The sequence below is a fragment of the Sphaerodactylus townsendi genome, linkage group LG08 (assembly GCF_021028975.2).
Source record: "Sphaerodactylus townsendi isolate TG3544 linkage group LG08, MPM_Stown_v2.3, whole genome shotgun sequence".
NCBI classification, from domain to species: domain Eukaryota; kingdom Metazoa; phylum Chordata; class Lepidosauria; order Squamata; family Sphaerodactylidae; genus Sphaerodactylus; species Sphaerodactylus townsendi.
Window position 1 is genome coordinate 25,022,039 of NC_059432.1, and position 23,350 is coordinate 25,045,388.

Sequence of the window (23,350 nt, forward strand, 5' to 3'; positions counted from 1 at the left end):
ACCGTGTATGTTTATGAAACTGTTATGTCTCACCATGTTTCAGGCAATGGCTTGAATCCACTGGAGCGTTTCTGGGGACAGAAGGGTTTCCATCCATGCAGCGCAACTTTCTTGCCTCTCTCACAGCAGCTCAGAGGGGGGGCAGTTTGTGCTTCCGGGGGGGGGAGTTATTCTACATAGGCAGAAATCCCCCCCCCCCCCCCCGATCTAAATCATTGATATAAAATTGCAAATAGATAGGTATCAACTGAGACAAAAAAGATTGTTGTGGTCTATATGTGTTGTTGTGTGAAGTTTCTGATCTTCCCCTTTGTACCAGTTGGTTGGGGAGAAGTCGTGGGTCAGGGGAGGGGCTGTCTCAGTGGCAGAACGTCTAATTGACATACAGAAGGTCCCAGGTTCAATCCCTGGCATCTCCAGTTAGAAGAATGAGGTAGGAGATGATGTGAAAGAACTTCAGCTGAGACCCTGGAGAGCAGCTGCTAGTCTGAGTAGACAAGACTGGTGACGAGGGATGTACCGCCCACAGGAACATGTAGTGTCACATGTCTTTGGGTGCATGCCATCTAATCCTGGGGGGGAGGGCACTGGCCGCTGGCCGGGTTCTTGCGCGTGGCCTCTCCTGCAGCGACCGGCAGCTCCCTCTGTGCCCGGGCTGTGCTTGCTGGCTTCAGGCGTTAGACTGGGCGCCATCGCCAACCTAGGGCTCCTCCGTGAGATCGACAGACAGCTCGATGTCTCTCTTCCCCCATATCTAGGGAAAATGGAGCCGAGGGGGCGGGGGGCTCAGATTTTGTCCTGGGCTCCATTTACCCTTGATACTGCTCTGCTGGTGACTGACAGTGATCTGATGTAGTAGAAGGCAGCTGCATGTGTGATCAGCATAATTCACCATCTCTTTGTGGCTGCCCACGGGGTCAGTGCTTGTGCCACTTGTGATGCCAATGGGGAGGTGAACAGTGTCAAGAGGAGCCTTTTAAAAAACCAAAATGAGGTACAAATGATATATTTCATCATTTGAATCTTGAGGGAGCTTGAGATGAAATCATGCTTACTTTCTTTTGTAAGATGTGTAATAAATAGAAGGGGGTGTGAAATTCATGCCTAAAACTTAGCATTTTGAAATTGTGATTTGGGTGCCTTCACAGAGTGTATAGAGATGAACATGGAGGTGAGTTCACACTTGTAAATGGAGCGGAAGACTTGTTAGGTACAATAAGCACTTCAAGGTCTGCCACTTTCTATTCCTCATTAGACATGTATTTGGGGTAAAACAGAAAATTTGACTGTTTTTAAAATGCCTGAAGTTCCCTGTTGAAGTGCAGGCAACTGATACATCTGGGGTGGGGAGAGATGTCGCACTGATTTATAATATACAGTAAAGATCCCTTAGTTAGGCAAAGTTTATATTTTCCCAGGGAAAACTGCCATAAAACTATCTGTGTGTGTGTGCGCGCGCATGCGCGCGCGCGCACACACACACACACACACAGATTACTGTGTCCTGCCTGTCTTTGAAGGGTCTCCTGAACATTTCTTCTAGTATGCTATTATAATGTTTTGAAATTAAAAAAAAATGTATTGTCAAAGGTTTTCACAGCCAGAATCAACTGGCTGTTGTAGGTTATCCAGGCTGTGTGGCCACGGTGTGGTGATTTTAGCTCCTCATGTTTCACCTGAATTGCTGGCTGGCATCATGGTAATATGTTTTCTCTTCATGGTACACACATGCCTCTGAAGAGGCCAGCCACAGATGCAGCTGGAATGGTGGGAGCTAAAACCAGTGGCCTCACAGCCCAGAAAACTCTCAACAGCTAGTGTTTTTTTAAAAAATTAAGCACCAGAGGGGAAAGATAAATTTCCTAACCATTGAAACTTTTTTGTCCTCTTCCTATTTTCTTTTTGCTGGAAGAATGGGAGTATCTGAAAATTATTTCCAGAAGACAGAGATGCTTCACTTCTATTTATATGTAAAGAGATCAGTAACTGTTTATTTTTAGAATATAAACTGATAGCCAAGAATTTTATTTTGGTAATATTATACTTTCTTAAGTAAAATGTTCTTGTTACCTCGAATAACAATAAATATTTGAAATATCTGTATATTTGAAACATCTGCACAATGTTTTATTAATAGGTCTACTGAAAGTTTTCATTCTGATAAATTGGGATCCCATTTTTGAGAGAAATTTAGATGCAGTTCAACAAGGCAGCTCTTCTCCCATTGTCACAACTGGGCCTATATAGTGCTTGTCAGTGAATTAATGCTGGCAATTCACATGTCACAATGTTCCAGTTTCTCCTTTGTGTCCTCCATGGGACCCATCATCCAGATGCACTATGGGAATTCTGTGCTCAGAACGAAACCGTGAGCCGCATGAGGGCCTGATTGAACTTGGTTCTCCCATAAGCTTCCTACCCATGTGCCATTTTCATTTCCATTTTTTAAAAACATAAATGCGAAATAAATTTGCATGATGAATCTTTGTATACTGCATCTTGGGATTTGGTTTGCCTCACGTGTCTCTTTCTAGTGTAGGTAACTGTATTAGAGATCCATCACTTGGCATATGGCAGGGGTCTGAAACCTGCGGCTCCCCAGATGTTCATGGACTACAGTTCCCAACACCCCTGCCAATTGGTCAGGGTGGCAGGGACTGATGGGAATTGTAGTCCATGAACATCTGGAGAGCCACAGGTTGCAGACTCCTGGCGTATGGCAACAGGAACAGTAACTAGAAGGAATGACCGACAATGGAAGAGTTGAATGAGCAAAGAAGGCACAAGGGAAAGGGGGGCTCCATGTTTCTTATCTGAAACCCAAAAGAAAGCCTGACAGGACCCCATGGAAATGGGAAGCTGGGGAGCAGCAGCATAACAATAGCTGAGAAAAGGAACTGCCGTGAGATGACCAGGCCTATTTGGCTAAGAGTAAGTGAAATGAAGGGTCAAGGCAAGGCTACATTCTCATCCTCCCCACCGAAAGTTCACATTTCATTTCCCAACAACAAGATAAATCTTCAGGCTTCTGCATGTAGAGATATTGTATCACGAAAAACCGTATGCATTGATTTTATTTAATAAATTAATCACATCAGCTACAAAAACATCATCCCCTTTTCCTGCAGGTACTGCTCTGGGCAGGAATTTTGGTGAGAGGGATAGAGGAATGATTATATAGGGAGTAACAACTGGCTTGCAATAGTCTGTCTGAAGAGGGATGGAAGGGGGCTGGGGTGTCATTCAGTGGTGGAGCATCTGCTTAGCATGTAGAAGGTCTCGTGTTCTGTTACTGGCATCCCCAGCTAAAAGGCTCTGGTGGTAGATAGAAATGCCAACTCAATCCAGACCGAGCTAGGAGATCTGGAATGACAACTGATCTCTAGAGTATGGTGTTCAGTTCCCCTGGAGAAAACGGCTGCTTTGATAGGTGGAGTCTATGGCATTATACACAACTGAGGTTCTCCCCTCACCAAACTCCACCTCCAATCTCCAACAGAGGTGGTGACAATGCTAGTAGCAAGTGATGTGAAAAATTTCTGCCTGAGAGCCTCTGCCAATCAGGTGCAGACTAGACCGAAGGTCCAACCCAGCAGAAAGCAGCCTCTTGTACTGAGCTGAAGGCTAAACATTCCCAAAGGGTAGAGCTGAAAGTGGAAAAGGGATCACACATCCACTATACTTTTAGAGGTTTTCAACAACCTGTATTTATATTTATATTTTTTGCAGGACCAATGATGCCCCTCTGTACCCTTAGGCCAGTGATGGCGAACCTATGGCACGGGTGCCAGAGGTGGCACTCAGAGCCCTCTCTGTGGGTACGCGCACACAGAGTTCGTCATGTGGGGTGCAGAAAATCACCCCCCCCACACACACACACATCTAGGTCGGCCTGGGCTACTGAGCACGACATGCGCGCACTGCGGTGAGGGGGGTCGCAGAGGAGGCAGAGATGCTAGAGAGGCACAGAGCGGTGTGCACGGGACTTGCTGGAGGCTAGAGCAGGCTGGCCCCTGTTCGAGCAGGTGGGCAGGGGAAGAGGGAGCCAACCGTTTTTTTTCTAAACTAAAACCTCAGCATTCAGGTTAAATTGCCGGGTTGGCACTTTGCGATAAATAAGTGGGGTTTGGGTTGCAATTTGGGCACTCGGTCTCAAAAAGGTTCGCCATCACTGCCTTAGGCCTACCTGACACAAATCTGGGGACTGGCAGGGTCTTGTACTTCTATTACTGAGTCAAGATCTGCGCTGGCCTTTGGGTACCCTGAGATTAGAATGCTGATTTTTCATCACCACTACCCCCTTGTGTGGTTCTCTTTTAAAGTCTTTAAGCAATTAGCCCATTTTTTTAAAAAAAATAACAAGATCATTATAAAAACCAAAGCCACAAAAATGTGTCACATCGAATTATTTAGTTACAAATTGGCTCATAGGTATTTGACAAATAGATAAGGAAAAAGTGAAATGGAAACCATTGTCTGAAGCAGAGTGCTGGTGCAGCCATGTCTGTGCTGAAGAATGGAAAAGGAAGAGTATATCTATGGGGGCCAAAGATTTTTAATTTTGTTAACCACTCAGAGCCTCAGTAGCAGCCAGTAACCTTTTCCTGCTTTCAGTTCAGATGAAAAATATAAAGGTGAGTGGAACCTAGAGAACAACAGCAACAACAACCAAAATTACCACTATTTTCTAGCTAAGAGGGGTTGTTTGCTATCTATATATATAAAAATCTATCAGTGCGTTTTTCTGCTGACAGGTAATCTCCCAAACTACTGGACCGATTGCTTTGAAATTTTCATACAACGTCACATTCGCGTGCGGCCAGGTTTCCATGCTGTTTCCACATCTCCTGTTGTGTACATGTCACAACTGTGCCAGTTATTGTGTACATGCCACACATGTGACAGTTGAAACCACAGTTCTGTTCCACAACAGCGCCATCTGCTGGCCGTCAAAGCAACACCCTCTGATACAAGGGAAACAACCATGCCTTCCTTGAAAACCACTTCCATCTGGAGTGAAAGGGATGGGGCGGGCCATCTGCACATGGCCCACCCATCCTAGCGGAGGAAGGGGAAGGTGAGGGAGGGACGGGGCGGGGTGCCATGCAAGGGAACGGGAGAGAGGGAGGGGAGCGAGGGGCCCCTTGCCCCTCCCCTCCCTTGCAATCATTGTGCAATGAAACATGTTCGAACTGTTCGCTTCCCCTTTTCTTTCTTTTCCACTTCACCAGACTCAGCCACAGCAACGCGTGGCCGGGCCCACTAGTTAATACTAAAAAACTTATTCAACAAAATATAATATCACCTCAGATACAGATTACAAATAATACAAAGCGTATATCTGTGTTCACAAATTAGTAGTTCTTAAATAAATGGTTTCGTAAATATCCGCTGATTGTACTCTCACTGTATTATTTGTGACTGTATCTGAGATGACATAAGGATTATGTTTTGTTGAATATATTTTTCAGTATTAACAGTAGGCAGTCATTCTTAGCTATGAAACAGTGGCACTTGTTGCTGCTGCTGTTCTTTCAGTTCAGAGCTGAATTACTCAGTCTCAAATGTACTTTGGACTGTTAGGATTTAAAACAATTGTTTATACACTAAACAGTGCAACAATAACTGCCAAGGAATGGACTTTGTTTGATGAGGCAAACCCAATACATATTTTCTGTTGTATGGGTGATTTGGCCACATGAACGTTTTTAGAGGCTTGTGCTTTTCAGAACTCATTTGAGAGTTGTAAATATTCAGAATCTGAAGAGGTGGACATTATAGGGAAACGCATGAAGTTGTTGATAAAATCAAGGCACCTTTACTCTGTGGTATGAAAAGTGAGCTGGAAAATGACTATTTCAATTGTCCCCTAGTGTTGCTGGCATCAAGCATAGGAAAAGATCACCCCAAATATGCCACAAGCTTCAGCAGTCATTTTAAACCCACAACAAAGGAATATCCTTAGAAGCAATTCAAACTATTCGCACAAAAATCAAAATAGTAAATTCATCAATACGTATGATACTTTGTCATTACTAGTTACATTTGTTCCAGAGCTTGTCCGAAAGTTGGAAATATGTTCCTTGTGTAGGGGTAAGGGGTAGGTCAGGTTAAGTCTGTCTGCGGGAGTTGCTTTGATGAACGGGCACCATTGAAAAGCTATCCGGAAACCGGAGCGGAACCTGTACATAGACACAAACAGGAGCCATTTATTACATGATAGATGTGGACCAAAATGGGCTCTGTTTCCCAAATAATTAAAAACACGAAGGGTTTCCAAAAGACTTCAGAGCAAAGCAGGTTTGGAAGGGTCAGAGAAAAGTTGGGGAAACCATGGGAGGTAAATGAAGGCACCATGATGCTGTGGGAAAAACCCACTTTTCATCCCTTGGAATTACAGTTTCTCTCCAGACGACAAAGATCCATTCCCCTGTGGGAAAAATTATGCTTTGGAGGGTGGACCCTATGGCACTGTACCCCCAAGCTCTTTAGTTTGGAGAGGAGACGTCTGAGGGGAGATATGATTGAAGTCTATAAATTTGTGCATGGGGTAGAAAATGTTGACAGAGAGATATTTTTCTCACAATACTAGAACCAGGGGGCATTCATTGAAAATGCTGGGGGGAAGAATTAGGACTAATAAAAGGAAACACTTCTTCATGCAACGTGTGATTGGTGTTTGGAATATGCTGCCACAGGAGGTGGTGATGGCCACTAACCTGGATAGCTTTAAAAAGGGTTTGGACAGATTTATGAAGGAGAAGTCGATCTATGGCTACCAATCTTGATCCTCCTTGATCTCAGATTGCAAATGCCTTAACAGTCCAGGTGCTCAGGAGCAACAGCCACAGAAGGCCATTGCTTTCACATCCTGCATGTGAGCTCCCAAAGGCACCTGGTGGGCCACTGCGAGTAGCAGAGTGCTGGACTAGATGGACTCTGGTCTGATCCAGCAGGCTAGTTCTTATGTTCTTATCTCCAAGCTCTACCTCCCAATCTCCATGAGTTTCTCAACCTGAGGCTGGCAACCCCCATTCTCAACAGTAGCCAGGGAAAACCTGAAACCCTACTGGAACTTGTAATGTCTGCCATATTTCTTTATTTACTAGTACACTGATATAGGCAAGACAACGGTAGGTAATTGAAGGCGGTGCATTTCATAAATATATCAAACCACAGCAGTGAACATGGCCTTTCAGTCCTCCTCTGAAGCTTACTTGGAAAGAAGAAGAAGAAGAAGAAGAAGAAGAAGGAGTAGTAGTAGTAGTAGTAGTTTGGATTTATACCCTGCCTTTCTCTCCTGTAAGGAGACTCAGAGAGGCTTACAAACTTTGTTCCCTTCGTCTCCCCACAACAGACACCTTGTGAGGTAAGTGGGGCTGAGACAGTTCCAAAGAACTGTTCCAATTCACCAGATAAAAAAGCCCACCTCTCATGTGGAGGAGTGGGGAATCAAACCCAGTTCTCCAGGTTAGAGTCTACCTGCTTTCAACCACTACACCATGCTAGCCCTCAATTATAAATGCTCACAAGTATTTTTCCTTTCAATATGACTACCCTATGTCAAGAATTGCTCAGCATTGGCCTGCCCCTCAGACTTCTTGAGCCCGTCCCCCTTCCGCCAGAAAGCCCAGGCTGCTCAATGGCTTCTGTTCTGAGCTGCTTAGTCATGCCTCCTCTTTCTGCAGTGTCTTGGTTTGCTCCGCTCTGGCCCTCCCTGAAGCTTATCTCTTCTCTGTCTCCCCAGGCCTGTTTACTTTCCCCCAGTCTGTTTGCCTTTGTTATGGTATTGCATCATAAGAACATAAGAAGAACATAAGAACATAAGAACTAGCCTGCTGGATCAGACCAGAGTCCATCTAGTCCAGCATTCTGCTACTCGCAGTGGCCCACCAGGTGCCTTTGGGAGCTCACATGCAGGAGGTGAAAGCAATGGCCTGCTGCTGCTGCTGCTGCTGCTCCTGAGCACCTGGTCTGCTAAGGCATTTGCAATCTGAGATCAAGGAGGATCAAGATTGGTAGCCATAGATTGACTTCTCCTCCATAAATCTGTCCAAGCCCTTTTTAAAGCTATCCAGGTTAGTGGCCATCACCACCTCCTGTGGCAGCATATTCCAAACACCAATCACACGTTGCGTGAAGAAGTATTTCCTTTTATTAGTCCTAATTCCCCCCCCCCCCCCAGCATTTTCAATGTATGCCCCCTGGTTCTAGTATTGTGAGAAAGAGAGAAAAATTTCTCTCTGTCCACATTTTCTACCCCATGCATAATTTTATAGACTTCAATCATATCCCCCCTCAGACGTCTCCTCTCCAAACATCTCCTGATTTAGTTATACCACCCATGTCTGGGTTTGTCCCTGAGTGTTTCGTTTTCTGAAACATAATGTTGGAAACATGTAAAATAATTCAGGAGGCTTTAGTCTGTGGTATAGCGAATGTGCAGAGAAAAGTCTTTGTATAAATGGCTGTACTTTCATTTAATGCGCACCCCTTCCGTGCATTTATTACTAACCTTTGATTTAGACAGCAATAAATAATTGGGTTGTACATCGAAGAGCTCATGGCAAGCAAAAAGACTGCTAGATACACTTGTTGAATGTACTTTTGCTCATAGATGTCCTTCCAGAAACAATTCAAGATGAAGAAGATGTGATAAGGAAACCAAGATATCGCAAATGTTATCACAACAGCAACCATCGTTCTGACAAACTGGAAAAGGAGAGGAATATTTTATTGCCGTGTCATGCTAGCCGTCTGATTTGTGGGGTTTTTTGCATATGCCATGGAGATAATCTAAGAAGCTGTCAGTCTGTGATAGTATACCACTACTGCTGTTTGAGGAATATATTGGATGGATTAACATGGTAATTTACAGTCATGGAATGCATATATACAATGCTGGATATTTCGCTATCATTATGATACAGAAATCATTTGTAACTGAGGTTCCCCTTGTGGACAAGCCAATCCAGAAGATGAATGATTAAATAAATGCAACATAAAACATCCAGTGATGTATAGAAGCTACCTTCATATTTGGAAAATGAAGGGTAGTTTTATGATGGCTCAGTGGGATGGGGGTAAATTTTAATTTCCCCATTCATCCTCTTCACTTACTGCAGCTTCCCTTCTCCTGGCACCAGTCTGGACACCCCACCCCCTCCATACGTGTAGGCTCTCCTTCTTCCACTTGCCTGTCCCTCCGCATTGGCTCTTACCCTACCCCCCCGCACCGCCCTGCTCTGCCTCTTCCCTTTGCACTGCCTGGTCGTTGTTATGATTTTGCACCATTTTGGGCTGCTATGGCAACCCAAAATGTGCTATGGCAATCCAAAATGTTCCTGATCTGTGGCCCTTAGTCATTGTTCTTGTTGTGATGCAGAAATCACTAACATTTTTAAGCCTCCACTAACCCTTTAGTGTGAATTTGGAAAGACTACTCAGGAAGCACTGGGCAGGTTTGCCTAAAGGGAAGTCCGATTTAGCCATTAAAAAGACTGATTCTGTACAAAATGTCCAGCATTTCTCAGGACAAGAGAATTATGCGTGAGTGGAAATGAACTTGTCAACACTGCACCTCTGCAAAAGTATGAAATCTCTCTTGTCTATGATGCCCTTGTGCCCATAAATGCAAGCAGATGTGTGACCTACACTATATTAGACCAGTAGTCACAATCCCATAAGAATCAAGGTCCAATATTTGCGTCCCCCTTTCTTGCAGACAGAGCACTAAAACCTGTTTCCTTGCCACAAATGCTACGTTGGTTACAAGGGATATTCCTGTGATGCCCATCAGAGGCACAAGAGGGAAGCGACTAAAGAGAGAATGAAAAAAAAAGGGCCTCTGACACTACTATTTTGTCATCCTTTCTGGGAATGGAAATGGAAATGGAACCACACAGTACTACAGTCCTCAGTCCACAATCATTAAGTGCAGTTGTAATTAGTTCATAGTAACTACTAACCTTTTTTTTGGCCAGAATCTGATGCTGGTAGTAGACTCTGTTAGTGTGTTCTCCAGGAACAGAATTATTCCACAGAGTAATTCCTATTATACTGTATGTGGCAAACATCACCATGAGAGGAATCAGGTAAGCCAAAACAATCACTGTAATTTGATACCTGAAAAAGAAAGAGGAGAGTGAATTATCAAGGAGCTTAAAGCCCCCACAAATAGTTGGATTGTTTTCTGTGGTAGGAAACAGATGTCTGGGCAAAGCAGCTGATTTACCAGTGATATTTCTGCAGCAGTTCCTGGAGTCATTATTCCCAACATGGTATCCTTGAGCAACTTTTTCACTGATATGTTCCTGGCACTCATTTTGCTCCCCCCGCAAGTAGAGCCAGTCCTGGCCTTTCTCTCAATCATTGGAGGAGCAAGAGTCTTCATACTTTTTGAGTTCATAAAGAGCATCCATTCAGAAATCATAGATTGATGCTTGATTTTCCAAGCATTTTATGTTTTCTCCTCCATCTTGCTCAATTCTTCACTTCCCTGCAGCCCCCATCTCACACGGCTTTTGTTCATCCTGGCCCTGTGATCCATGGTCAAAAGGAGCCCCTCCTCTCCCTTTGTCATCAGTAAAGCTGGTAGGATCCAACTGTCTGATCTGCGTGCCACCCCCTCCAATGGCAGCCATTTTGTGTCTGGTCTCGCTTGCCATAGGAACTGTCATGAGCCAGCCCTTGGGTACTGACCAGGGCACTGAGGACTCTGATGTGGAGCCTGAAGACACTGTGCATTCAGGGTTGGCTCCTCGCAAGGAAATGCAGGTAGCAGAGCCAGTTCCAAGCTCTTCCTTGCAAGCTCAGGCAGAGCCTGATGCCCTGCAGCTGGGAGAGCCTTCAGACATCTCAGAAGAGCCAAGTAAGGGAGCAAAGACAGAGGCTACAGTGGCAGCATCAAAGGAGTAGTGCTCGCATTGCTGCAAGGTATGGTAGAAGGCTCTGTGAAATGGAGACATCTGTATCTGAGGAAGTTTGAGTTCTTGCAGGATCCCAGCCTCATTACCCAGGACTTCCTGTATAAACCCTCTGCCTGGATACAGTGAGTGTACTTTTTGGAAAGCTCCATATGCTTGGTCTTCTGTTCAACAGAGCTGCAGACATTAAAACATTTATTGCTTACCCCCCACAGTTAAAAAACAATAATCTCTTGGAATGTAGAAAACTGGGCTTCAGTGTGGAGGCTTCTTTTTAATGACATGCTGGATTTCTTTCTGCAGGGACTTCCTTTTTCTGTGGGGAAGCAGTGAATCCCCAATTGTAATCTAAAGTGATTCAGTCCAAGATAACTTTTAACCATACACTTTTTTTACTGTTTATATAAACTTGTCCTGAAATGCAGGATATGCTTTTTTGGTGCCGTTTCCATTGATGGAACACAGACCTAAATCCTGGGTAGTACTCTGTAAACTCCACGGGGACTATAAACTGTAGCTGAGAGGTGTGGGAAGAAAAATAATCGCTTCACTAAAAGTGTTATATGCAAATATTATGGGCAACTGCATTAGCCCATTTTAAACAAATTCAAAACCACCAATCATAATTACTTTCATTAGGGTAAACCAAAAAGTCATAACCTACTGAGCAAAGTTGTTACAAGCTAACCAGTATCTTGTTTTCATAACCCCTCACCAAGTGAGATGTTAAGCAGAAGAAAAGAGGAGAGTGTAGTCGACCCACGCGGTCAGCGTAAGAACGAGACGAGACGCGGAGATAACATCTGGTGGAGATCGCCAGCAGCGGGAGACCGGAGGTCCGTGTTCCTAGCGAGTCTCCCGTCTGCCGGTTCCTGGCACCTTTTATTGTTATTCTATTGGGGGCGTGTAGGAGGGAGAACCCGGGGGAGTTCCGGGAGAGCGGGGAAGTCCGGGGAAGATCATCATGTGATGCATGATCTCATCTGGCTACGTGCGGAGAGGAGCGTAAGCGTCTGAGCCTAATCCTCACCTGGGGGCAAGACCATTGTCCCTGCGCCCGGTGATTGAGCCAGGCAGTTCATGACCTGTGACTCATGGGGGGATGAGAGGTAGAAGTGCAGTGCGACCAGCAAGGCCCGTGGAGTCCGTTAGCATCCCAACGTTCTACCACCCAGTGCTGCTGGGTCCAGCAGTCACATTACTACATCTCCTCCCTTTTCCTGACCCCAGAAAGGAGGGGCCGAAACGCTAAGAGGCGATTTAAAGGGGCGGCTTGTCTCCTCCGCCCGTCTGGTCAAGCTGACCAAGCTGCTTGTGTAACATTAGGGCAGCTGCTTGGGGTAAGGGAAATTCGAGGGGCTTCTTACACATGTTACAGGCAATATTGAACCCGCGTGGAGCAGAGCAAGATCCGATAATGGAGGCACACAATTAAACCAATGCAGAGCTGTACAATAGCACTCAACCATCCTCCCGGCAGCCAGCTCCAGAGGGCTGACCACCAATTGGGAACCAAGACATCGCTACTTCAGATTAGATACAACTATGCAGCTCCACGCACTTTCCTTGTGGATCAACTGGGAATTATCAGAAAGATTAAAACAACACATATTATGTACATTCTCACAACCTTGGTGGTGTAACAACAACAAGTAATCAGCCATGACACACGATTGTCTAGGGTAGAAGCAGCGGGGACCCTGCTGCTTTCCCGGAGGCCAGAGGCGTCCAGAAGCGGTGGAGGTGGAGTTGATGGACTTACGCAAAGGGGGCACAGGCCAGCCTTGACCAATAGTCTTAGCATTGTAGGAAGAGTAGTCCGGGGACTCCCACCTAGGGAAGTTAGAGGGAGACGAACTCTGCCCGGAGGGAACAGCAGCGTCAGCTCCGACAGGAGGGGTCGAAAGGCAGAGCTGTGAGCCTTGTGGCGATCGAGCTCCCGGGGTGGAGCCTGGGGTAGAGACGATGGTGAAGCTGACTGAGGCAACAAAGAGTTCCGGCAGAGAGTCGGGTGGGAATATAGTCGCGTTCTCTCCCCGCGGGTCCCAGAACCAACCCCTGGGGAGCAGGATGTTTCCGAACATGGGGGGAATGTCCTCCGTGTGTGCAGTTCCAATTGGCCGAGCCGATGAATGGGCAGGTCGGTTCCAGCTTAGCTGCGCCGGTGATGCTGGCGCAGGTGTTAGGTTCATGGTTAGCAGCAGTCTTGGTGACAAAGGAGAGAGCTTCGGCCGGGAAGGGTTGGGCGACAGGTCCCCAGTCGGCGCTCATAAATTTACCTGATGGATGAGGCATTCCTTGAAGGGGCTTAGCCCAGACTCCGCTGGGAAGTCTCCGAGCGCTTTGCAGGCGGGGAGCAGGCAGGAGCTTAGCAGGCTCTCCCGACTCCCTAGGAAATACTAGCCCAAGGCAGAAGGATGAAGGCGTTGGCAAAAGCGGCAGCAAACTGCTCCCAGATGTTGGTCTGAGTGAAAGCTTCGTCAGAGGGGGTGGCCCGGTCGCCATCGGCAGGAGAACATGCAGAGCGAACAAGGGACGGTGGCCGCCCGAGTTGGCTGATGATGATATAAAGAAGGCGGCACAGAGGTTCTCGGGTGTCTCGGGGTGGTCTTGCTGGCGCAGCGACTCTAGGAGCTTGGCTGGTGAGTGCGCCTTGGCGTCTCCCCAGGTCATTCGGGTCTTTGGGCATTGGCAACTGGCGTTCCTGTTGAGATTGCTGGGCGGGATCCTCTTAGAGAGATGCGTTCCATCTCCGGGATGGGGTTGGTTTCCTCCTGGCGCCATTCCATGGGTTGGCCTGTCATGTGATCCGGAGTCCACAGGAACCTGTGGGAAGAGGGACTGAAACACACACCCCTTTTCCCAGGTTACGGAGACTTGAGTCCCGCCAGGCTCAAAAGCGGATGGCGGGAGATAAAGGGATCGAGTTTAGTGTTTAGAATTCAGTATAAGCAGGTAGAAGGATCGTTTTGCAGCCTGTGAAGGTTGCTTTTACTGCACTCCTCCTGGGGGCCGCCTACCTCTCTTTCTTTAGTTGTTGCTTGGCAGGAGAGGGCAGGAGGTAGAAGAAGCGACCCTGGTGGGGAGTGGCTTCAGAGCGTCATCAGGAGTGCGTCAGGCCGAGGAGTCTGAGCCTCGAGGGGAGGAGGGAGCAGGCCCGGGTCCTAGGGGGATTGTGGGTATGCATGCTTAATCAGCAGCTCAAGAGGGGGAGCTTTGGAGGCGCCTTTTGGGGGGATAGGCGCATCGAGGGAATGAAGCAATAAAGGCGATTAGAGGCAGATTTCTCGCATTTCACACAAAAGGAAAGAGAAAAAGGGGGGGAGTTCTTTGCAAGTGGATTTGCACTTACCGTGGACCTTGGTGGCTAAGCAATGCAGGAAGCTGGATGGTGCTAAAATTTTGTGATCGAATGATCTTGGGGAATTGCCGTCCCCATTGGGGCCATGCTCCTTAAGAGGCGGCTTGACCGAAGCCAGCCTGGCCTTGCACAGCCAGCCAGAGCACTGGGGTAAAACACCCACCCACCCAAATCATGAGTGGATCTGTGTTTGCAGCAACCCCTTAGAAAGCTGGGGCCCTGTCCCACAGACAGTGCTGGGCTTGGGTATCGTGGGACGGGCCCAGATTTTAATCCAGGAGGAGCCAGTCCAGCCAATTGGCCCTCCCGCCTCTACTGGTTGAAAAAACAGAAAGAGAAAAAGGGGAGGGGAGAGAGGGAAACAGTTTCCTTACGGAGATAGAGAGTGAACTTCTGAGGTCACAATTGGGATCAATGATCCCGTGATGGCCTTACTCCATCCCAGACCAGAGTCGTTTTGACCCTGACTCCATGAGGTCCCTTCCCCAGAGATTGACGTGGATGTCTAAGACGACATGGGCCCGGACTGTGAGCTGCCACGCTTTCGAGCTCCTGGGCTGTCCCCGGACCGTGGGAGCGGGCGGATGCTTCCGTCTCTGCGGTTTGTCTCCCCCCCCCACCCCCCCCAGATGTGCTGGGCAAGCCTCGGTCGGTGCCACTGGTCGGACCACTTCCGGCTGCGCTCTGATGTACGGTAACATCAGCGCGGGTGTCCACCGAGGCTCCCTTTGAACTTACATCCCTTCTATGGCGCAGCTCCAGGTATGGGCGGGAGCTCCCGGATAGGGCGTTTCCACTGCTGCGACGGGTGGTGTGGGCTGCGCCATGTTGGCTGCTGGGGCTCCGTGGCCTTTATTGGGTCGGCAGCGGGCAGCGCTATGGGCAAGAGGATCAGCTGAGCGCAGCTGGCTCCGGCAGGCAACTCCTGTGGGATGTTTGTCCAGACCTGGAGATGGATGGGTCCTTGGTGCGTGGAGTCGATCACTCCGGGGACGATGAACAGTCCCTGTTCAGCTGCAGAGGCCTTTGGCAGCCCTAAGCCCAATAGTCCCGGTAGGGATAGGCTGGAATTGGCATACTGGGTTGGGGTGACAAGAACCTCGTGGGGAACTTAAAGGAGATGGGCTGGGTGCATGCTGTGAGATGCCACGCAGAGGGGGGGGGTGGGGTGGTTTTGGCAGGGGGGCCTTGGTGTTTGGGTCTGCTCTGGTACTCTCCTCCTTGGTCCTGGGCTGGGGAGACGCCCGGGCGGGAGTTTCCCGACGGGCAGTCAAGTTTCTCCCAGTGGGAAGCCTTTCTGGCAACGTGGGCACCCGGTTTTAGGGTGGCCTCACTCCTGGGGGAGGACCACTCCTCCCATCCCGGGGTTGTAGAGCCCCCCGCCCACTGGCTGCCTACACTCCTCTTCGGAAGTGTCCGGATCTGCCGCAGTTAAAGCAGTCATCCCTGAGACTGCCTCCCGCCGATGGAGAAAGTGCTGCGGCGAGGAGGCTAGGGCGAATGGTGGGCTGGAGGATCCGGGATGTCCTAACAAGCCTTAAGCATGTCGGACCAGTTCAGGATTTTTTTGCCCAGGCCCGTGATCGCCCTGCTGCACTCCGTGGAGGCGCTTCTCCCTTTGGCAGGCGCGTGAGGAGCCTAGATTTTGGGCCTCCCTCGGCTATCTACACCTGCCCTCTTGAGCGCTTCCTGGAGCCTGTTCACAAGCTTCGGCACTTAGGGCTCTTGGGGTTTCCTTTTGCCGGATGGAGGAGAAACTCTGGGTTGGCTGGCCCGGCGTTGGGGACCTTAACAAATGCCTTATAGGCTTAATCTCCAGAGAGGCGGAGCCGTGGCAAGGGGTAGCCTCAGGCAGGACAATCTGATCGTTGGGGTTTGGCCGAGCTGCATCGAAGCCCGCAAAGCTGCTTAGCTGGCGGTGTAGGCGCCGCCGGAGGTGGCTGCTCTGTTGAAGCACTGCTGGCGGAACTCACTTTCCCAGACCACAAATTGTGCAGGGCTCAGGAGGCATGCGAAGGTGGTCTTCCAGTCGTCCTGGAACCATTAGGTGGTTCCCTTGCGATGGCCTCCAGCATGCCTCCTCTCACGTAGGGGCTGAAGTGGACTCCCATGTCCCGCATTGCTTCTATGGAGCTCCAGTGAGGGGATGTTTATAGCTTAAAGAGGCAGGTACTCGACAACCTCGCCCGAATGACGCCACCCTCCCCTCAGTATCTGTGAAGTGGACGGGGCACAATGCAAGAATCTCGGCATGATCTTCCGCCAGGGTTTCTTTCTTCTGCCAGATCGCATTGGGCTAATACGTTCTCTGCGAGAGTTTTGAAACCAGCCATTACGCATTGGCATTGACGGGAGGAATGCAGTGGCTTCGGAAAATGAAGGCGTGAACAAGGGGAGGGGCGGCTGAGCCGCTGAGGAGAAGTTTGAATTGGGTGAAGGAGCTGAGGGGCAGAAGGAGGGACAGGCGTCCCAATTTAGTGGGATAGAGAAAATTCCGGGGTTGAAATTGGAAGGTGAAAGATCGAAAGGAGGGCGGCCTACAGCAAAGGGCAACCATAGGTCTGCACCAGGCTGATGATGCGACAAAACATTGTCTCCCGCGTCAGTAGCAGAGACATCGGCGCGCGAGGCTCTGTGCGAAGAGTGCGCCCGATGTTTTCCCAGTCCTTAAGATTCAATGTCCCCCCCTCTGGGTACCCATGCGGACACCTCGAGCTTCAATCTCCTCAACCAATTTGCGCGAGCTCCCTTCTCCTAGCAGGGGACCTCTGGCCGCATTTCGATTAATCAGCTTTCAGTTAGATCCAACGTGCTTGTCATAAGCCCTGCTTTCTTTGCAAGCTCCCATACTCACCGATTGTTCCGTCCGGACGAGAGAGAGTGTCCTAGGACGCGTGAAACCTCTGGATGCGCCGATCCAGAGGACAGGCGATACCCGAAACGGGTGGTCCCTGGATGCGCTCCGATCCAGCCCGGACTTCGGTATCGCGGCCCTTCCCCAGGCTGCACAGTGAGCAGGGTGGAGGTCTCCCGAGGATTCCCGGGTTTCGGCACCAGCTTGTAGTGGACTCCACGCGGTCAGCGTAAGAAGCGGTCCAGATCGAGACGCAGAGATAACATCTGGTGGAGGGGGTCGCCAGCAGCGGGAGACCCGAGGAGGTCCGATGTGGTTCTAGCGAAGTCTCCCGTCTGCCCGGGTTCCTGGCACCTTTTATTGTTATTCTATTGGGAAGCGTGTAGGAGGGAGGACCCGGGGGGAGTTCCGGGAGAGCGGGAGGTCGGGAGATCATCATGTGATGCATGATCTCATCTGGCTACGTGCGGAGAGGAGCGTAAGCGTCTGAGCCTAATCCTCACCTGGGGGCAAGACCATTGTCCCTGCGCCCGGTGATTGAGCCAGGCAGTTCATGACCTGTGACTCATGGGGGGATGAGGAGTGGGGGTGCGGTGCGACCAGCAAGGCCGTAGGTCCGTTGGCGTCCCAACGTTCTACCACGGTGCTGCTGGGTCAGCAGTGCATTACTACATCGAGGAAAAGATATTTGGGCCGTGACCCAGAAGCCTCTCAGAGGGCTGGAAAAACTGCCCCTGCAGTGGCGGCAGCAGCTAGTGAGGTGGAGGGTGGTTGAGGATGAACTTTGCACTCCCTGCTGCTACACTACTTGCTGTTGTCCATGCCCCGCCCCCCACTGTTCCATTGTCATGTTGGCATAAAATGCCAACGCACCAATCCACCTGGCAACCCTTTTCTTCCTTCACAGCTGAGAGCCAAACGAGATGCAAAGATGACCTCATGGCTGCCATGAAAATGCTGCTGCCATTTAAAACTGGCTTAAAAATGCCACAGAGGCTTGATAGGTCTGGGGCAAGTGCTAAAGCATGGGCTCAGCAGGACCCTCGCACCAGCTATCTACCAGTCTCCCCCTTTTCCTGCTGCTTGCCACACCATGCTTGGCAGTCTGGGGTGGGGTGCAGGGAAAGTTAACAACTTGAAGGCGGAGTTCAGCTTCAGCCCCTCTCTCCAGATTGGCTGTGAGGGGACCCTCCACACGGACCTTCCGTCTGCGTGCACACGCGCACCCACCCACGTTTACTCCTTTGAGCAAAGGAGTTCTTCCTTGGGCTCAAAGGCAAAAACCCAGGGAGCCCCATGTGTTGTGCCTGGAAGGAGGAGTACAATATCATGTGGAAGCCCTCCCCGCACTCTGAATATGTGGGCATGCCCTGTCTGGGAGTACCTTCAGTCTGCCAATTATTACAAGCTTCAGATACAGCCTGTTGTGCGGCCTATTAAATTAAGCTATTCTATGTGCATGAAAAAAAGAAGAGTTGGATTTATATCCCCCCTTTCTCTCCTGCAGGAGACTCAAAGGGGCTTACAATCTCCTTGCCCTTCCCCCCTCACAACAAACACCCTGTGAGGTAGGTGGGGTTGAGAGAGCTCCGAGAAGCTGTGACTAGCCCAAGGTCACCCAGCTGGCGTGTGTGGGAGTGCACAGGCTGATCTGAATTCCCCAGATAAGCCTCCAAAGCTCATGCGGCAGAGCAGGGAATCAAACCTGGTTCCTCCAGATCAGAATACACCTGGGAAAGGGGTTTTTAAAGCTTCCACCTGCATCAATTCCCCAATCAGAAATACACCCCAGATCTGATTTGAGTTCCACCTTTTTTCTCTTGTGGGGCTTAAAGCAGCTTTATAAGGGAAGGAGATTTCCAGTTAGGGAATCATGTGGAGGATATGCTAACCTCCTTGCACCTGCTCTGGCATATCCATATAATCTCTCCCCCCCCCCCCCACCCCCCGCTTTTTGCAGTTCTCTCATACATCTGGAAGTATGAATATGGGTTCCTAGTGTTGCATGTAGTTGGGCCCAGTATTGTTAAAAGGGTGTTGTGTTTATCTAAAACTGGCTGCAAGTTTTCAGCAAACCTGATCTCTGTTTATAGATTTAAGTACTTTTGGAGGAAGATAAATCTAGCTATTAAATAACTGCATTCCATCTCTCAGAGGAGCTAAGATTTCTCCTGAAATCCATAGAAAGTTTCTGTCCCTTGACTCTGCAAGCCCCAGTTTACTAAACAGGACAAAGGGCTGTGTTCTTTGTTAGCTCAAGCTTTGGCTTTCCTTGAACTAGAAGGGAAAAGGGGTGTGACAGATTCTGGAAGACATGACCCTGCTTGCACCCGCCAAAAAGATTTCCGAGGCTTCCCTTTGCCACAAATAACAAAGTGACCGATCACAAGGTTTTGAGAAATTCTGTATTTCCTCCTCCTTACCTAAAGGACCAGGAGCAAGAGTTATGACCGGAAACAAGTCTTGATTTGCATTTTGCATAGTTCCCACTTCTCCTTTTGCATTCACACATTCCCAATTGCTGCATTTTCTCTGGCTATTTTTTCATCACCACTTTTTAAAATCATGGTATTAGAGGTGGCGATGTGAGTCGCGTACTCTGCCTTTTTATATTCTTTGTTAGTGTAAAGACTGAGAACTACCTGCACCAGGATTTTTGCCGGGGGTGTGTGCGGGTTGTTTGTTTTTTTGTTTTCCTGGTATTTTTTTGTCTGTACTTTTTTCCCCATTTTCTCTGCCTGCTTTTGCACCTAAAATGAGGCTGGAATCAGACATAACATCAGGTAAAGGCCTGCTGCTGTAAACGACGGACCTGTGTCTTTTTTTCCCCATTGTTTCCTTGTAATGTCTAGGGATATTCTGCATAATAGAGATGTCAACCTCCAGGTGAGACCTGGGGATCCCCTGGAATTACAGCTCAACTCCAGACTTCAGAGAAAAGTTCCCCTGAAGAAACTGATGTTTTGGAAGGTAGTCTCAATGGCATTGTCCTCCTCTGAAGTCCCTTTTGTCTGGAGGATCCATCCCCAAATCTCCAGGAGTCTCTCAACCCAGATCTGAAAATACTTCCCCATCCACCACCAGTGGCCAAGGGGACCTGGCAAACCTACTGTATAATTTATTTTATTTATTTATTTATTTGATTTATTATACCGCCCTATCCCCGTAGGGCTCTGGGCGGTGTACAATACAATGCATATATACAGAATAAAAATGCACGTATACAAGTAAAATAACTAAAACCATTAAAAGCAGCAGTAAAGTGAAAACTAGTATAAAGATTAAGACTAACACGCAGTGGCGTCTGACAAATCCAGTTCTAAACCCTCTTTCAGAGGGAAGATCAGCAAACCCCAGATGGCAAAGGCACAGATGTATGAGGAGGCCATGGAGACACCATCAGCGGCTGGATCCTCCAAAGGCCCGAAGGCGGAACAACCTCCGTCTCTACAGGCCCCCCCCTCACGGAATTCAGTAAGGTCCCGGGTGCAGGGGCCCGAGGACAGCTGGTGGAAGGGTGTTCCCACCAGGCTGGGGAGCCCAAGAGCCGTAAAAGCCCTGGCCCGTGTGGAGGCCAGGCCCATTATCCGTATTCGAGGGAGCCAGGGGACCACCAATAGATTGGCCTCCATGAAGCCAAGAGGCCGCGACAGGGACATATGGGGCGTCATGCGGTCCGAAGATACCGAGGAGTCCCAGGTCAGCCAGTGAAGGTCTTAAAGGGTCAGCACCAACACCTTGAAAAATGATTCCGGAACTCTACTGGGGAGCCAATGCCGAAGCTGGCTGCAGCACAGGCTGGATATGATCCCAAGGTGAAGCTTGCCTGTGCTAGCAGGCGCGCAGCTGCATTTTGGACCAGTTTCAGCCTCCGAATCAGACGCAAGGGAAGGCCAGCGTAGAGCGAGGGGTTTAAGCAATAGTCTAGTCTAGGAGATGACCGTTGCGTGGGATCACTGTGGCCCAGGTCGGGTCTGGGAGAGAAAGGGGTAGCCAGCCACTGGGCCTGGCGAAAGGTGGAAGAAAGCAACCAGGTTATATGAGGCCACCTGGGTCTCCATTGGATAGAGACGAATCCAGGTGGACCCCCCAGGAGGAATTAACGTATCGGAGGGGGGGGTCGGTGCCAATGCTTGTGACCCCCCTCCCACACCGGTGGCTGAAACATCCCCTCTCCCCTCACATGGCCCAGCCAAGAAGGGATCTCTCCGTCTTCGATGGATTCAGTTTTCAACCTACTCTGTCGCAAATCCAACCAGCTGACCGGGCCTCCAAACATAATGCTGTAGAGGCTGCAGGGGCGGTGGCTGTTCCCTACCCCCCCTCCATCAACAAGAGATGAGCTAGGGAGTGTCATCCGTGATACTTGATGACAGGACAGCCCAAAACTCCATTACCAGCTGAGCAAAGGGGGTCGCATGTAGATGTTAAACAACAAGCCCGGGGATAATGAAAATGCCCCTGGGGTACCCCCAATCAGTAATCAAGCGGGGCACTTCCGAGGCCTCATCCCCGCACCTCACTTGCTTGATGCCGCACTTCCGGAGGAAGCAGAGGCAATCCATTGAAGGACAGTGCCCTGCACTCCAGAGGCAGCCAGGGCGGTGGGTCAAAAAAGGGTCGCATGATCGACCAAGCATCAAACGCTGCGGTAAGATCTAACCAATACCAGCAGCGCCGGATCCGCCTTTGGTCAAGCTGCATGCAGAGTGTATCTGTGGACGAAGCGACGAGAACAGTCTCCGTCCCCATGCTCCAAAGTAACGGGAAAAGCCTTTTGGGACTGGAAGGGGTCCAAAAGCCGATGTGTCATCCAGGGGAAACCTTGAAGCTGCTCCAGCACCACTTCTCTCAATTACCTTCCCCAGAAGCGAAAGATTCCGACAAACGGAGGCAGGTAATTGGCCAGATCCCCAGGGATCTAAATGATGGAGGTCTTTTTAAGAGTGGGTGGACCACTGCCTCCATTCAAGCTCCACATCTGGGAAAAAAAACTCCTTGCTCCAAAGGGGAGTTATTGATGATACTCAACAGATGGGGTCAGTAGCTCCGCCTCGGCAGGCTTTTCACTACAGCCAAGACGAGGTACACGGATCCAGAAGGACAGGTAGTAGGTCTAACAGCAGCTAAAGGTCCTGTCTACAAGCTGGACTTCACAGAGTAGGGAAAAACTAGGGCCAAACCACCGGGCCAGAAGAGCGGCAAGGGAGTCTCCAGTTAAGCTAATTGTAGCCAATGTGGGATGGAAGGTCACGGCGGAGTGCAGCCACGCGACCTTATCCATAAGCAAAAAAAGCCTCATAAATGCTACTCTACAGCTGATATCCAATTGAGAGTTTGATGACCTCTCCTGACTTAAAGGGAGGTCAATGACCGAATCTATACTGAAACAATTGAGCTGGGCGAGCCTAGCCAGGATTTCGGGAATGGATGGAGGAGAAGAAAGCCCTCTTCAGCTTCCTTTGTACCGCCATCTCATAGGCTTTCATAAGCGTCCTATGCCAAGATGTTACCTTCGCCTTGGCCATTCGTGCGTTAGAGATTTCCTCCACACCATCCCCGCCTCTCTTAAGAAGCGTCTAAGACCCTCGCTTCATCTGACGCAACTCACTCCAGATACCATGGGCCAGCTACCGAGGCAACGGGGGCGTAGAGGACGCCGGGGAACAACAACATCGATGGCATCGGAGAGCCGGGCATTCCAGTCCTCCCACCTGCTCATCCCGAGGTGTATGCCGGTGGAGTTCTAGGGTCCGAAGAAGCGTTCAGGAAAGCCAGAAGTGGATCCATAAGTCTCCGCGGGCGAAGACAAAAAATGCGGCCCGGGTCGCCTGGAGGCCAGGAGTGTCTGCGGACAAGTCCATCCAGGACCTTCAAGGCATAGTGAGGGTCGGACCATGGCACTCTATACCCGATAGAGGATACGCACCAGGTTCATCCCTGACCGAAGACCAAATCCATGCGTGTAGACCCGGCCTCTTCATGGGTGGGAGCCAAGAGTTAATTAGAGGAGAGCCCTGGGCATGTTAAGCCATGGATGACGCACTCCAAGAGTCCGTTAGCCGCCGTACATGAGGCGTTTCTTGGGATAGGTGTTTCTTGGGATAATGCTGTTCAGTGCAATGCTATGGCCAGGTACGTGAGTGTACTGGCTTCTTGGAGGTTTGCTGAATGTGTATTTGGGGACTATGGCATGCTTTTTGAAGTGAT

General features: G+C 49.4%; 1 protein-coding gene across 1 annotated transcript in view; it reads right to left on the reverse strand.

Annotated features, from left to right (window-relative positions):
- Window positions 1-700: 700 nt before the first annotated feature.
- Window positions 701-23,350, reverse strand: part of TACR2 (tachykinin receptor 2) — a 31,225-nt gene continuing 8,575 nt past the window's right edge. The window contains exons 3-7 of the mRNA XM_048506872.1: window positions 9,969-10,125; window positions 8,516-8,712; window positions 6,044-6,182; window positions 842-973; window positions 701-754 (exon numbers count right to left, since the gene is read on the reverse strand). Of these exons, the coding sequence (XP_048362829.1) occupies window positions 701-754; window positions 842-973; window positions 6,044-6,182; window positions 8,516-8,712; window positions 9,969-10,125 (679 nt within the window). The remainder of the gene's footprint in view (window positions 755-841; window positions 974-6,043; window positions 6,183-8,515; window positions 8,713-9,968; window positions 10,126-23,350) is intronic.